Genomic DNA, 17,370 nt, shown 5'->3' on the forward strand with positions numbered 1-17,370 from the left:
CTGGAGAACTCTCAGAAGGCTAGAAATGGACCTACCCTATGATCCTGCAATTCCTCTCCTGGAAATATACCCTAAGGAACCCAACACACCCATCCAAAAAGACCTGTGTACACATATGTTCTTAGCAGCACAATTTGTAATAACCAAAGCCTGGAATCAACCCAGGCGTCCAACAACAGATGAGTGGCTGAGCAAGTTGTGGTCTATATACACAATGGAATACTACTCAGCTATTAAAAATGGTGACTTTGCCGTTTTCAGCGGGTCTTAGATGGAGCTTGAAAACTGTCATGTTAAGTGAAATAAGTCAGAAACAGAAGGATGAATATGGCATGTTCTCACTCTCAGGTAGAAGTTGAAATACAAGATCAGAAGACAAAAGACAAGTAGAACCTGAACTGGAATTGGCATGTTGCACCAAAGTTAAAGACTCTGGGACGGGTGGGTGGGAGAATAAAGGGTGAGGGAGAAAAAGGATGACAGAGGACGTAGTGGGGGTTGTAATGTTATATGGAAAACTAGGAAATATTATGCATGTACAAACTATTGTATTTACTGTCGAATGTAAAACATTAATTCCTCAATAAAGAAATTAAAAGAAAAAATAAAATAATTGCCTTTATAGTGTCTCAACGTAGGGTGCTATTGTAATTTGCATTCAGGACATGCGACACTGATTTTGGGAATGGTGGTAAAGGAATGTGTAATGGTATGAGGAAAGTGTCACCAAAAGGTAAAAGAGCCTCAAATTAAATTTGGGCAAGTGTTTGTGGAACTGAGTGGAAATGATCATTAAAGTTTGGAAGAAAAGGGGGAGGAGACATGTAATTGTTATAATTAAGGTTTGTTGGCAAGTTTGACCCATAGAACAGCCTGAAATATGGAAACATGTTTAGTTGAGTCAAAATTTATTTTACTTTTTTATTAGTGATTTGATATTGATTTACAAAATTATATGTCAACAGGGGTATAATTCCAGACTTCTGAATCCCAAGTCTCTCCATTGTGAACTACCACAGTTCTCCTGAGGTTATAGATATGGGTTAACTGTCATCTCTACAACTCTCTGTCTACATTTGCACATATTTGCCCCCTTTTTCTTCCAGGTCCAATGCTCTCTACACCTCCAAACCACATATAACCCTATTATTACATCTACATATTTACCTGTTTCATCTCCCTCTCTGGGACCTGATGATAGTGCTCGAGTTCAAAGCTCTCTTATCCTCTTCCCCCTATCTCTTCTGTACCCCTTTTATCCTATTGTTAGTGCTTACACTTTATAAATAAAAATTATTAAAAAAAAATTGAAAGAAACAACTTCTCCCAGTAGACATTTTTTATTTCTTTCTCTCAGTTTTTATTTGACAGGGCAGATAGAAACTGAGAGGGGAGAAGGACATGGAGAGGGAGAGTGAAAGATAGACATCTGAAGACCTGTTTCACCATTCATGAAGTATCCCCCCTGCAGATGGGGAGTGGAGGCTCAAACCTGGTTCCTTGTGGTTGGTGATATGTGTGCATAACCAAATGTGTCACTGACCAGCACTCTAAAAGTCAGTCCTTTAATGAACAGGATATAAAAGCTGTCCCATAACCCTTTGAAGGGCTGATTTGAATTCCTTGTTTCTCAGACTATAAATCATTGGATTGAACAAGGGTGTAAGGATAGTGTAAGACACAGATATGATGCTGTCTTGGCTAGAGGAGTAGTTGGATTTGGGCCTCAAATAAATGAAAGAGGCACAGCCATAGTGGACAGTGACCACAATGAGATGAGAGGCACAGGTAGAAAATGCCTTGTGCCTTCCTCCAGTGGAAGGGATCTTTAGGATGGCAGAGATGATCTGAGTGTAGGATACCAGGATGAGCAGCAGGGGAATCACCAAGACAAATACACCAAGCAGAAAGATGACTATCTGGCTAAGACGGGAGTGGTGTGATGCCAGCTTGAGGACAGGAGAGATGTCACAGAAGAAATGATGGAGCTGATTGGAGGAGTGGAAGGGCAGCTGAAACACCAAAGATGTGGTGACCAAAGAGACAGTGAAGCCACAGGCACAGGCAGCTGCCACCAGCCCCCCACACACTCCTTGACTCATGAGTGCAGAGTAGCGCAGGGGGTGGCAGATGGCCACATAGCGGTCATAGCCCATGGCTGCCAGCAGGAAGGAGTGAGAGCAGCCTAGGAAGAGAAAGGTGAACATCTGGATGGCACAGCCCACAAAGGAGATGGTCTTCTTCTGGGTCAGGAGGTCCACCAGCATCTTGGGGACAATGACAAAGGTGTAGCAGGTCTCTGAGCAGGAGAGGACAGCAAGGAAGAAGTACATGGGCGTGTGGAGGGCTCTGTCCAGCATAATGGTGGAAATGATGATGGCATTGGTGCCCAGGGTGAAGAGGTAGAGGAGCAGAAAGACCACAAATAGCAACTGCTGCAGCTTAGCCAGGGAGGAGAAGCCAAGGAAGACAAACTCTCTCACCAAGGTCTCATTAATCTGTTCCATGGAGGCTATTTGGACAAATGCAGAAAATAGAAGTCAGCATCCAAGAAGGTGAATAGAAAGTCAGGTGGGGGTAATTTTCAAATGTTTGGTGCAATACTTTCATTCTTCCTTAAAAAAATGCTTAAAAAAAGGAACAAAAACTCAACATTCAGTAGAATAGTTGACAATGAACTAGGATGTTTTCTCAAGAACTAGAGCATGTTATTTTTCTAGCCAAGGATTTGAGATTTACCTAATGATTTTCCTTGCCTCTTATTTGAGGTCTCGAAACTTTACATCAGGCTCAACCTGACTCTGTTGACTGGCTATGGAAGAAGGGCAAACGCTAGAAGAAGAAGAATTTATAGGTGGCTGTTTTTCTACTCTTCACCCACAGAAACCAGAAAAGTGACTGACATGGTTAAATCCAACTCTCTAAAATTGATTAGCATGCCAAAGGACAAAATAAGTAGTGTTCAGTACAGCATGTGAAAGCCTAAGTATTAGAAATTATTGTTTGTGTTGTATAATAGTCCATGATTTTTTTCTGGATCACCTCTTCAAGAACCCACTTCTAATATTGACTATGCCCCCATCCCACAGTGAGTACAGTGTGATATACTGAGTAGAATTGAAGCTGGAGTGCTCTAATTCAGAAACAGTACCTTATCCACCCAATCACCCACCCACAATTTCTGGGACTTATTTGCTACATAATCCTCTGAGGAACAGCTGATTTGAATTAAGTGAACACAAAATTTATATAACCCCAAGACCAAGCATTGCATGACTAGTATTATTATTTTTTACTTTTTTTTATTGGGGAATTAATGTTTTACATTCAACAGTAAGTACAATGGTTTGTACATGCATAACATTCCCCATTTTCCCATATAACAATACAACTCCCACTAGGTCCTCTGAATCCATCTTGGACCTGTATTTTCCCCACCCACCCACCCCAGAGTCTTTTACTTTGGTGCAATATGCCAGTTCCATCTCAGGTTCTACTTCTGTTTTGCATGACTAGTATTATAACATTACCATGGTTTACAGAGATATAATGGCATGGCTCATGTGGGAAGAAGCTCTTCATCAGCTCAGAAGGCAGAAGGGACCATTATACTATGCTAACCCAATGCTATGTGACAGAAAGGTATAAGAGCAAGCAAATAAAAGTAATCGTCTTCCAGTTACATAGCCACAGACTATCAAAAGGTACATGACCTTTCAATTTTCAATGTGAAGGTTTATATTTTAGACTTGTTTGTATGACTTTAAGCAAGACACTAACTTAGATATTCACTCTCCTTATCTTAATATTAAGAGATTGTATAAAAAGTAACTGCAGCAAACTGATAGGCTACATGGAAAATCATGAAGAAGATCTAACTTAAAAAATATCTTGTAGGCCCCAGATCAAATCACTGGTGTTTACAATTAACAATATTTATATAATTTCCCCATATTTGGGAGTACTCTCTTCCCTGATCCAGCTTTCTGCTTCTTCTTCCAATTATGATGCCATCTCCCCAGATAATATCTTGGGTCCATCTGCATGTTAGCTGTCAGACAGACTCAGGCAAAAACAAGTAAAGTCATGGGCCCCTATATTCCTAAAATAGGCCTACTAGCTTTTTCCAAAATGAAGACCCCAAAATCTTCATCTGCAATATTCTTGAATTTAGGTTCATGTTTAGTCAACATTTTTTTCTGCTTTATATCTTAACTCTTTTTCAGTCACCAGGTTCCAGATGCTACCATGATGGCAACCTGACTTCTCTGGGCAGACAACCCCACCAATGTGTCCTGGAGCCACCTCCCCAGAGCCCACCCCATTTGGGAAAGAGAGAGACAGGCTGGGAGTATGGATTGACCTGCCAATGCCCATGTTCAGCTGGGAAGCAATTACAGAAGCCAGACCTCCTACCGTCTGCAATCCACAATGACCCTCCCAGCCTCCCAGAGGGATAAAGAATAGGAGAGCTTTCAGGGGGTGGGGGTGTTGGGTCCTGGATGAGATAGGGAGTTCTGGTGGTGGGAATTGTGTGGAATTACACCACTTATCCTAAGGTCTTTTCAAAATCTTCATTTTATAATATATATATATATATATTACAAGGGACTGCGTGTTAGTACACCTGGTTAAATGCACAAATTACAGTGGTCAGAAACTGGGTTCCAGCTCCCAGTCCACTTTTAGGGAGGAAGCTTCACAAGCAGTGAAGGGGTGTTGCAGGTGTCACTCTCTTGCTTGTTGCTTACCGCTACCCTCTAAGTTTCTCTCTGTCCCTATACCAAATAAATATATAAAATATATATGCTTATATATGTATATATATTAATTTTTTAAAGACAAAAAATATTGGAAAGGAGCTTTATTTGGATAACAGTTGTGTTTGATCCCTTAAAGCTTTTTCAACTCTAGGATATAAGATCCTTTATTCTCCAAATTCACCTTATGATATTTAAAGGTGGAATTGGAGATGACACTAGTGTACTTTATTTTTCTAATTCCTTGATTGTCCCATTGGGATTGTATGGAACATGGACTAACATAATGATTTAATACTTGAAGGTATTTGGTATCAAAGGTAGCCAATGTACAGATTTTTTCAGATGCAAAATTTCTGGGCCACACATTATCCTTTGGAATACATCAGTCTATTACTGAGAGGAATTATGTAAATAGCCTCTGAAATGAAAGGAAAATATTTTTTATCTTTTAGATACACTTTAAAACTCTTAATTTACCTCACTGAAGTGAAATTTTAGCATTGTATTTCATACATCCATGAGCATAAAACATGAGAGAGAGAGAGAGAGAGAGAAAGAAAGAGAAGGAAAGAAGTGAAGATTTGGTATGTATTTCATGTAGTCTGTAGGCAAACTGTCTTCAAAAAAGAGAAAGGAGATAAAATTTGAGTGTGAATATAAAGAAACTGGTATGGTCAAGAAAGCTTCAGAAAACTGGGCAGGCCAACCAATGGTTGACCAATGCAGCCCCTGGTTCTCCTGCTTAGCTCTACAACTTACCAGGAATGCCACCTCAGGTTACCTTGGCTGGTCCAGGGGGGTATGTTTGCAAGCTTGACCCATCAGTTAAACCTCGGCTGCACCAAGACCCACTAAATCAATATTTCTAGTGCCCAGGGAGCACTCCACACAGCTCTCCTCCTTTCATCTCAAAGAGTAGCAGGATTTAACATCAAGGGTGCCTTAGCAAGTCAAGTCTAACTCAAAGGTCAGCACCAGAGGACCTATAGCAGAAGAGAGTGACTACCATGAGACTGAATCTTTCTGCTTCAACATGAGAGGCAGCCTGCCTTGCCTAGCAGGGCTCTGCTGCTCTGGTTAAAGCCACTCTCTTTGCCTCATCTGTTGACCAGTGTGAGGCGTGGCTATTGGAAAGATGCACTGTGATTGGTGGACTCCTGAGGCTACATCTACTTCCCTGGAGACATTGCCTGGGGCTTAATTAGGAACCAAGTCTATCTGGAAAAAAGAATGTGCCAGCTTCTGAAAGGGATCCTTAATTGAGGAAATGACAGAAACACATAAGTGATAGATAGATAGATGATAGATAGATAGATAGATAGATAGATGATAGATAGATAGATAGGTACATAGATAGATAGATAGATGATAGATAGATGATAGATGATAGATAGACCACAGCACTGCTCAGCCTTGGCTTATGCTAGTGAGGAGCGATTGAACCAGGGACTGTGGATTTCAGGCATAAAAGTCGTGCATAACCACGGATTTAGAATCTAGGTATAGTTTGTCCATGCTTGCATTGGAAGTGGGCCATTTGAAATGAATTGTGATAGAGAAATGGCCACTTAACAATTGTGAGGCAAAAGACTAAATGGAAAATTATCTATAATGTTTAGTTTGATGTGTGATTCTCAACTTTAGTTTTCAGAAGAGTCCAAAAATTTATAAACTTCCCAGATTCTGATCCATATAATTCAAATAAGGAATACTGACATATTCTGAAATTAAAAAAAAAAACTGACTTTAGTAAATGTCTTAGCCTTGCTGAACTCTAGCATAAATCTTTTTTCTGCTATACCAGAACTAGTCAGATGGTGGAAGCTGGCTGCTGCCCTTGACACTGTGATTTCCTGATGGTCACTCTTCAGTGCTGCTGGAAAGGTTTTCCAGAAGTTTTTATAAATTCTGAAAGTTGAATTAATATGTATGCATGCATTTGCGTATCTAGTATTCAACTATCAAATATATCATTATCTTTTTTTTCAGATAAAGACAGACAGAGTTGGGGGAGGGCAGGTGGTGGTACACCAGGCTAATTGCACATAGTAGTAAGCACAAGGACCCATACAAGGATCCAGATTGGAGTCTCCAGCTCCCTACCTGCAAGGGATACCTCACAAGTGATGAAGCAGATCTGCAGGTGTCTTTTTCTCTCCCTTTCTATCTCCCCATCTTCTCTCAAATTTCTATTCTATCCAGTCAAATGGCCAAAAAAAAAAAAAAAAAAAAAAGGCTGCCAGAAGTATTAGATTCATAGTACTGGCACTGAGACCCAGCAATAGCCCTGGATGAAAAAGAAAGAGTTGTGGTCCAGGAGGTGGCACAGTGATAAAGCTTTGGACTCTCAAGCTTGAGGTCCCAAGTTTGATCCCCGGCAGCACGTGAGCCAGAGTGATGTCTGGTTCTTTCTCTCTCCTTCTATCTTTCTCATAAATAAATAAAATCTTAAAAAAAAGAAAAAGTTAGAGTTAGATAGATGACAGATAGAGTCATACCGCAACACTGAAACTTTCTTCCTACACATAATAAAAACAACACACTATCCAAGAGAGCTACTTTTTTTTTTTTGCCCCCAGAGTTATCACTGGGGCTTAGTGCCAGCACTATGAATTCACTACTCCTGGAAGTCATTTTTTCCCCATTTTTGTTGCCCTTGTTGCTGTTATTGCTGTTGTTAGATAGGACAGAGAGAAATCAAGAGAGGAGGAGAAGACAGAGAGGGGAAGAGAAAGTTAGACACCACTTGTGAAGCGCCCCCCCCCACACACACACACCATTGCAGTTGGAGAGCCAGGGGATCAAACCGGGGTCCTTATGCCAGTTCTTGCACTTGGCGCTATGTGAGCTTAACCCACTGTGACAACACCTGATCCCACTAAGTGAGCTATTTTCACCGTTCTCCAGTACTTCAAATACCTAATATGGGTTCTGATTTACAACAATTACACATTACATATAGTCCTACTGCTATTGGTAGCATTAATTTCTGCTTACAATGTGTGCAACAAATTCTAATTATTTGTTTATTAGGTTTATAATAGGTTACAAGGCTGTAGGGTTTTAGGATGTAGTTCCACACCACATCTACCACCAAATTTCTGTGCCCTTGCTCTCCCAATGGTAACTATCATAGTTCTTACAAGGTCCTACATTTGTTTGTTTCTTGTCCCCTAGATTCCTTAGATGAGTGAAATAGTAGGGTAGTTGTCTTTCTTCTCTTTACTTATTTCACTAAGCATAACCACCTCCCATTCTAAAGAGTACAACACCTTCCCCACTTTTTTTTTTTACTTCAGAGTAATATTCTGTGGAGCATACATTCTATACCTTCCACATCCAGCCATCTGTTGATGGTCATTTAAGCTGTTTCCATAGACTATAAATGCCATTTAATTTGAGCATCCAGAATTTTAGCAAAAGTAACAAATGAGATTGTGTTTGAACAATCATCAGTCATTTCCTTATCATTATGTCAGAATAAAATTGTTGAGATAAAAATTTGTCCACAGTTCAAATTGTAATATGTATTGAGTTGCCAAATAACCTCCACAAACACTATGTGAATTCAGTTTCACTAGCTCTCAATTCATTAACAGAATGTACAATATAATTTTAATGGTTTAACTGTAGTCAACATAAAAGATGGATATGACATAGAACCTCCTTTTCCATTTCTTTGTTAACTAGTAAGGACAGACTCATGTAAATTTACCAGTTACTCTTAATCATCCTTTGAAGATTTTTTACTTATATACTTTACCTATTTTTTTTCTGTTATTTGTTTCTTTGAAGATTTGTATGATCCTTTTATTGCAAAATTAAATCGGAGGATTAGGAGAGAGTTCACCCGGTAGAGTACACACTTTACCGTGAGTGAGGGTTTAAATCTCTGGCCACCACATGGGAAGACTTTCACATGGGAAATTCAGTGCAGCAGTGCAATAGTGTCTCTCCTTTACATGCCCCTGCCTCTCTCTCAGTCTCCAGCTAGAAAAATTAAGAGTTCACCAGATGCAGAATTGTGCAGGTGTGGAGCCCCAGGTATCCTTGTTGCTTAAACAAACAAAAAGCATTATATCTAGACTTTGATTTAAAGAGTGTCCCACTTGTCTATTTATTATAATACATTTGCAGGGCTCAAGAGATAGCTCATTAAGTAGAACATGTGCCTTGTCATTGGCAAGACCTAGGTGACAATTCTGGCATCATATGGATGGTCACAGATAGCCAGAGAAGCTCTGGTGATTTGGTGTCACTACATCTCTCTCTATGGCTCTATCTCAATAAAGAAGTAGCCTAGTGGGGGTTGTACTGTTATATGGGAAACTGGGGAATGTTATGCATGTACAAACTATTGTATTTACTGTTGAATGTAAAACATTAATTCCCCAATAAAGAAATTAAAAAAAAGAAGTAGCCAAGGATAAAATCACATATGCATATGGCTCCAGCTCATAAAAAGCACATTTTTATATATATAGAAGAGAATTTGGAAGAGAACTCAGTGGTAGAGCACAGGGTTTGCACACGTTTGACCCCTGGTACCGCATATGCTAGAGACAGACAGTGCTCTGATATTTCCCTCACTCTTATGTTCTCTATTCTGAAAGTAATACTTTTTTTTAATTACAAAATTAGCACCCTGAGAGGTGACTCAGTAGGCAGAGAACTGGACTCTCAAAAAGAGACCAAGTTTGATCCCTTGTATTCCACATGGCAGAGCGATGTTTTTACACACACATTCTCTCTCTCATATCGATAACTCTAATAAATAAAATTATAAGGGAGTCGGGCGATAGCACAGTGGCTAAAGTGCAGGTGGTGCAAAGCACAAGAACCTGCGTAAGGATCCCGGTTCGAGCCCCCGGCTCTCCACTCGCAGGGGAATCACTTCACAGGTGGTGAAGCAGGTCTGCAGGTATCTTCTCTCCCCCCTCTGTCTTCCCCTCCTCTCTCCATTTCTCTCTGTCCTATCCAATGACGATGATATTAATAACAACAACAGTAATAACTGCAGCAATAAAAACAACTAGGGCAACAAAAGGGAATAAATAAATAAATATTAAAAAATTGTAAAATGAAATTTATGAAGTTTTAACTAACAAATCATAAAAGTTTCCAAATTTAAGTGTAAAGTCTGATGGTTCTTTGAAAAATACATAGAGCATGCAACAAACATCCCAAGAAAATTAAAGGATATTTCTTAATACTTATTTATTTGACAGGACAGAGAGAAATTGAGAAGGGAGAGATAGAGAGGCAGAGAGACAGCTATAGACTTTCTTCACTTTTCATGAAATTTGCCCCTTGCAGGTGGGAAGTGGGGACTTGAACCTGGGTATTTGTGGTTGGTAATGTGTGCACTCAACTTGGTGTGCCATCACTCAGCCCCTTAAAGGTAGTTTCTTTACCCCCAGAAGTTGTCTGCCATCTCTCAGAAAGAGTGATGCCATGGGAAGGAGAGCTGTCAAAAGGAACCTGTGGAATTTCAATCTCACTATAGCTGAGCTCTCTGCAATTTCTTATTTACTTCTCCACCTCCCTTTCTAATCACCAAGTACTTTCCAGGAAGAAGCTATTGGTTTCAAGCTTGTCAAGGTAAGAAATTACGTGCAGCCATTGCAGTGTATCAGGCACACGTGACCTAGTCCGTATACTGAGGATGCTTCTTCTTCTAGCGTTTGCCCTTCTTCCGTAGCCAGTCAACAGCATCAGGTTGAGCCTGATGTAAAGTTTCGAGACCTCCTTTGAATCTGGAGAGGTGGCAGTCATTGACTATGTGGGTCATAGTCTGTCTGTAGCCGCAGGGGCAGTTCGGGTCATCTCTGGCTCCCCAGCGATGGAACATAGCAGCGCACCGGCCATGGCCTGTTCGATAGCGATTGAGGAGGGCCCAGTCATAACATGCTAGGTCAAAGCCGGGTTGACGCTTGCAGGGGTCTGTGATGTGGTGTTTGCTCTTTACCTCAGCTGACTGCCAACTCTGTTTCCAAGAGACTGGAACAGAGAAGTTCAGTGTAGGCATAGGGGACCAGATTGGGTGACGAGACGTCAAGCGTTGGACAGGGTGGGCGAAGATATCCGCGTATATTGGCAGGTCCGGTCGAGCGTAGACGTGGGAAATGAACTTAGATGATGCCGCATCCCGACGAATATCTGGAGGGGCGATGTTGCTAAGAACTGGCAGCCATGGAACCGGGGTGGAACGGATGGTTCCAGAAATTATCCTCATGGAGGAATATAATTTGGAGTCGACCAAGTGGAGGATGCTGAGTAGAACCCTGCCATGGGCATTCATACACATGCCTCCAGTGTGCAGGTGTGAGTGGCCCAGGGATTACCATCATCCCAGGCCTTGCCATCTCATCCATCTCTGCCCCCTACCCCACTTCCTCTGCCAGAACAGTCAGCAGAGTGCCTGGAAATTAAAGCATGAGAGCCAGTTGGGATTGTGTGTGGGAGTGTTCATGTGGATAGAGAAATGTAGACAAGGTTAAATATGGAGCTGGGAAAACATCCTAATAGTTACACAAAAGACTTTCATGCCTGAGGCTCTCAGGTCCCAGGTTCAATCCAGAGCACTACAATAAGCTAAAGCTGAGCAGTGTTCATCTCTCTCTCTCACTCACTCTCACTCTTTCTGCTTTTCTCAATAAAACAAGTAAAACACTAAAAACAAAATAAAGTAAAAGAAAAGTAAAAGTGAGCACCCCTGCCCCTTGTCATGCAGACATAATAAAAAAAAAGTAGGTGAGATTTTGGGGGAAATGATGAGGCATATTCAACTAGCAAACTGAAAGGAGGCGGAGGAAGCATTAGAAGAGTTGTCAACGATGGTCAATTTTTCATCCTTCAAACTAGGTATTGTGTATCCAGAACCTACAAGGGTAGTCACTACTGAGTTTATAGATCATACATTATATAGCAAATGAAACCTTGAACTGAATAGATAAACCAGGGAAAAATCATCATAGTATTCAAAATGATTCTTTTTTTTTTTTTTTTTAACAAAGCACTCCTTAGCTCTGGTTTATAGTGATTTGGGAGATTGAACCTGGGACCTTGGAGCCTCCTCAGGCATGAGAGTCTCTTTGCATAAACTTCCCCCACCCAGTGATTCTTGCTATCTTCCCCCATCCAGTGATTCTTTTTCTAATAAAAAACATATTAGATTCTTTTTTCCTTTACATTAAAAGAATAATTTATTTTTCTGAGTGATAGAGACTGAGAGAAACCACAACACTGCTCTGTTCTGGCATATGGTGGTGGTACAGGGACTGAACTTCAGGCCTCTGGGATCTCAGGCTTACAGTCTTATGATATAAACCTGAGATATATTCCTGTCCCTCTCTATGATGCTTTAATTCATAGAATCCAAAGATGCCCTTCCCTCCAAAGGCCACAATTCCCTGGAGCACCTTGACTTTATAAGATCCAGGGACTCTCCTCCCAACGCATCTGCCTTGAGAATACAGAGCTGCTGAGACCAAGAGTTTCCATGTATCTCAGCCCAGCTTGCAGACTGAGCCACCCCTCATCTGTAAGGCTCAGAGCAGAGCCCCTGGATTTTCCCCAGATAACTCTAGGGAAGAGGGTGGGGGTGAGTGAGGCCTATTCTAATGTTCTTCCAAAACTCTCTTTTTTTTTACATACTGATGGGCTACAGGAGAAAGAGACTTGGAACTGTGCTAGAACTCTGGCTCTGAATGTAAGTGTTTCTCCTATATCCTAGCTTTGAAAGTAGTCTTTTCTCTAAGCAAGAGCATCTGTTAATCTGCCCTGTGAATGCTCTGGTTACCAAAGAAATCTTCATAAGCAGAAATGGATGCAACACATAGGTGAAATGGTCCTTGCACCAGGATGGGGCTGGGGCCAGTATACAGGGACATAGCTCCTAAGGAGAAAGCAGAGATCAGCAGCCCAATTCCTGCCACCTAAAACAGACAGAGCCCAGTTAGAGCAGGATTAGAGGTGTGAAAACCCACAAAATATCCCTCAAAACCATGTTAAATGAATAAAGCAGAAAGAGAAGGGTGAATATAGAATGATCTCACTCATGGGCAGATTTGACAAATAACAGAAAGGGGAGCCATAAAGTAGAACTTGAACTGGATTTAGTGTATTACACCAAGGTAAAGCACTTGGGGATTTCAGGTCCTGGTAAATGATGGTAGAGGAAGACCTGAATGTATGTATGTTGGGGGTGAGATTGTTTTTGCAGAAAACTGAGAAACTTTACACATGTACCAACAACTATATTTACTATAAACCATTAATGCCCTTAATAGTTGATTTAAAAAATATCCCTCAAATAAACAAGCTAGGAAATAGGGAGAAAGTTCCTGAGTATCAGGCAGAGATGTGATTTAGCAGAGGGAGAAATGTATGTGATGTGTTCAAGGTGTGAGAACAGGAGAGAGGAGTGGATAGACACATGGAGCAGTGTCCAGATGAGGTCACACCAACGTCCATCCGTCCCCTAAGCCCCTGGTGTGTGAGCACAAAAAGTAACATGAGAAATCAGAAATCAGTGGCCTGGGGGCCAGGTGGTGGCACACCTGGTTAAGTGCCCACATCACAGTGCACAAGGCAAGCCCCTGGTCCTCACCTGCAGGGGGGAAAACTTCATGAGTGGTGAAGCAGGGCTGCAGGTGTCTCTCTGTCTCTCTCCCTCTCTATCTCTCCCTTCCCTCTCAATGTATCTCTATTTCTATCCAATAGTAAATAAATAAATGAATAAATAAATAAATAAATACAGAAATCAGTGGCCTGGGTATCTGGGCTATAACATCCCCTCAGCTGTTAGATAGTTGTGTGAGCTAGATCATTGCATTTTACTTCTCTGATCTCAGATTCTTCATGTATAGTTTTAAGGGGCTGGGCTAATACCAACAGACCATTCAGCAGCACCTATTAAGTACTTACAAGAGTCAGGGACTTCACTGCGAGCATTTGGTACTCACAAAATTTCATGTTTACTCTCATTAACAATCTGAAGCACAGGAAAGTAATTTTTGTACAGTAACCAAGCTCTGCTTGGAGCCTCTGTCTTTCTTAGGCCCAAGCTATCTGCATTTAAGTGACCCCAGGACAAGACAAGAATGCACTCAGGAACCAGACTCAGAATTCTTTCAGGGGATAAATCTAAAGTTTTGCAAGAAGGGTGAATATTCACTGTGAAGGATAAGAAACAGTGGAGAAGAAAATGTATGTGCAGAGACAAAGGGACCAGAACTAATGATGCCTGGAGACTATAGACTAGCCATCTTCTCTGACAGTCTGAGAGTAAAAGTATGGCAGAAAGCTTACAACTCAAATACCTCATTAGGTCACTGTGACAGAGAATTCCAGAAGTAAGGACATGATAAAAATGCAAAAACCTAAGAATGATAGGAAAAAAATAAGACCCACTAAGGGAAAGGATCATTTTATTCATGTTTAGAAAAATAGATTAAAATTACAAAGAAAGAAAGCCACATCAGTTGCAGCATTATTTGAGGTAAACATGCAAGGTTTGAACAGAACCTTTTTTATTTATCTTGTTCTGAATCTGACTTTCATCAGATGACTTTGAAGAGAAGTAATTTCCAAGGTCTACTACTTATACATGCTCAAGCAAATTGATTAATCTTTTTGAGCTTCAGTTTCTTCTCTAAGAAAATTTCAGGATTAGATGAAAAGAGCTACACCACTCCCTGATTTAACACACACACACACACACACACACACACACACACACACACACACACACACACACACACACACACACACACATTTTTCTAGTGTAGCAACAGAGAATAAATTGAGAGACTTATGCATGCACTACAGTGCCAAACAGCCTCCCTGACTCAATATATTTATTCTCAGTACTGAGAGGGGGGATCCTGGGGTGGAGCACCTAGTTAAGACACACACTACAATGTGCATGGATCCAGGTTCAAGGCCCTAGTCCCCACCTGCACTGGGGAAAGTGTCACAAGTGGTTGAAGTAGAGCTGTTAAGTGTCTCTCTGTCTTTCTCTCCCTCTTTACCTCCCCCTTAATTTCTCTCTATCTCTAACCAATAATAAATAAATGAAATTTTAAAAACTGTTTAAAATGAGTGAGAGAGATAGAGAGATACCAAAGAACTACCCCAGCATTTGTGTAGTTCCCTTGGTACTATCTATACTGTTTCCATGCTGTACAGGATACCAAAGCCAGGACCTAAGGTGTGATGTGGCAGATGTTCTATCTAGTGCCTTGAATTAACACACTAGGTATGAGCCTTCTGTGCACCTGAGATCACTGATTGCTGTGTTTCATTAACTGTTACTTGCTTTTATACAGAAACACATTTCATGTTTTTCAAATTCCTTTTGATCTACAGACAATCTGGCTCTGATCCCCATCCAACTAATGACGGGTGACAACCAGAGCATGATCATTGAGTTTATCCTTGTAGGCTTCTCCAACCTGGGCGACCTGCAGATCCTCCTCTTCTTCATCTTCCTCCTGGTCTACTTGACCACTCTGATGGCCAACACCACCATTATGACAGTCATTCGCCTGGACCGGGCTCTGCACACCCCCATGTATTTCTTTCTCTTTGTGCTATCCTGCTCAGAGACCTGCTACACCTTGGTCATTGTACCGAAAATGCTAACTAACTTGCTTTCCAGCAACCCAACTATTTCCTACTATGGGTGTGCAGCCCAGCTCTATTTCTTTGTGGGTTTGGCTTGTACCAATTGCTTTCTGATCGCTGTGATGGGCTATGACCGCTATGTGGCCATCTGCAACCCTCTTAACTACATGCTCATCGTCAGTAGAATGACCTGCACACTCTTAGTTCTGGTCTCTGGCTTCTGTGGCTTTCTGATCTCTGTGGTTGTCAACATCCTAGTGTTCAGCGTCCCCTTCTGTGCCTCCAATCGTATCAACCACTTCTTCTGTGACATTTCTCCTGTCATCAAACTGGGCTGCACTGACACCAACCTGAAGGAGATGGTCATCTTCTTCCTCAGCATACTAGTCCTGCTGGTTCCTTTTGTGCTGATCTTCATCTCCTATGTCTTCATCGTCTCTACCATCCTCAAGATCTCTTCCTTGGAGGGACAGCGGAAGGCCTTTGCCACCTGTGCCTCCCACCTCACTGTGGTCATTGTTCACTATGGCTGTGCCTCCTTCATATACCTAAGACCCACCTCCTTGTATTCATCAGATAAAGACCTGCTTGTGGCCGTGACCTATACTGTCATCACTCCACTGCTTAACCCTCTTGTCTATACTCTGAGAAACAAAGAAGTAAAGGTGGCTCTGAGAAAGGTTCTCAATAGGTATTCACTACCTAAAACTATCTGAGCTCAGTCAGAAAAGTCATATTGGTGCAAGTGTCCTTGGTAGGCTATCTGCTCAAGAAGCACATCGATCCTTTCTCTGGATCTACTTGCCAAAAATAAACATAAGGATTTCAAGTCACCTTGATCATTCTATAGGAAAGTTCTTCTTATTTAGCCTATATCTGCTATAGAGCTTCCACTAAATGGTCTCCAGAAAGTTCTGTGACTGTATGTGCAAGCTTTCAAGGACTCAGCCATGGTACTTTTGTGTGTTGACAATGCTAGTTTCCTTAGATCTGTACTCCCAATTCTGCTTCATCTCTCTCAAAATACCCAGTAATTCTGAGACAGAAAATACATCAAGGTATGCCATTTAGTCCTTAGAGTGATTCCTTTCATTGTGAGTCTTCAAAATAAATGTTTTTAATAAATGCACATTTTCCAGATGAAAATTACAAAAACGCACTGATAACTGAATGGGAGGGGAATGCAACTTTAAGAGGTTAAATGATGGTAGAGTATAAAACAGTGAGATAAAGACCCAATATCCTGACTTGAGTTTCAGTACTGATTCAGATAAATTCCCAGCTAACTGACATGGACCAAACTTGACCTGGTTGAAGTCAGATTACACCCCTCAGCCACGCTCTTAGCCTCTGTGAACATGAGACTCTTATATCCTCAATGGAGTATGGTGAGAATCAAATGTATGCACACTGGTTAGATATAAACAGTCCATGCTAGCCTGGCAGAAGGCATTAAGAAGTACTAGCTGCTAAGGGGTCAGACAGTAGCACAGTTGGTTAAGTGCACATGGTCCCAAGTGCAAGGACCGGCGTAAGGATCCCAGTTCAAGCCCTGGCTCCCCACCTGCAGGGGAGTTGCTTCACAGGCGGTGAAGCAGGTCTGCAGGTGTCTATCTTTCTCTCCCCCTCTCTATCTTCCCCTTCTGTCTCCATTTCTCTCTGTCCTATCCAACAACAACGACATCAATAAAAACAACTATAATAACTAATATAACAATAAAAAACAAGAAAAGGGCAAAGCTCCCTTCAATGCAGAGGGACAAGCTGGAACCTGTGTCATACACATGACAAAGCAGCACAGCCTCCATGTGAGCTATCTTATTAATGCAAGACCCAGAATTCTATGATGGCTAGCACTCTCTCTAGAGGCTGTCCTAGAAGATGTTGAATTTATGTATGGGGTTGACCATAATAAGGATAGAGATTTCAAAACAAAAACAAAAACAAACAAAAAAACAAACAAACAAGCAAAAAAAAA

At 41.2% G+C, this 17,370-nt stretch overlaps 2 protein-coding genes across 3 annotated transcripts; one reads left to right on the plus strand and one right to left on the minus strand.

The window, feature by feature from the left end:
• Positions 1-1,565: 1,565 nt before the first annotated feature.
• On the minus strand, positions 1,566-2,507 carry LOC103120201 (olfactory receptor 10K1). The gene has a single exon (XM_007530576.1). The coding sequence runs from the start codon at positions 2,505-2,507 to the stop codon at positions 1,566-1,568; it is 942 nt and encodes a 313-aa protein (XP_007530638.1).
• An 11,764-nt stretch (positions 2,508-14,271) lies between these two features.
• LOC103120168 (olfactory receptor 10T2) lies at positions 14,272-16,108 on the plus strand. 2 transcript variants are annotated; one of them, XM_060196957.1, is made up of 2 exons: positions 14,272-14,307; positions 15,197-16,108. In XM_060196957.1, exons 1-2 carry the CDS (start codon positions 14,272-14,274, stop codon positions 16,106-16,108), a joined length of 948 nt encoding a protein of 315 aa, XP_060052940.1. The 2 variants fall into 2 exon arrangements, with proteins under 2 accessions (XP_060052940.1, XP_007530596.1); XM_007530534.2 differs by lacking the exon at positions 14,272-14,307 and having other exon boundaries at positions 15,164-16,108.
• The last annotated feature ends 1,262 nt before the right edge of the window (positions 16,109-17,370 follow it).

Source organism: Erinaceus europaeus, chromosome 9, assembly GCF_950295315.1.
Source record: "Erinaceus europaeus chromosome 9, mEriEur2.1, whole genome shotgun sequence".
NCBI classification, from domain to species: Eukaryota; Metazoa; Chordata; class Mammalia; order Eulipotyphla; family Erinaceidae; genus Erinaceus; species Erinaceus europaeus.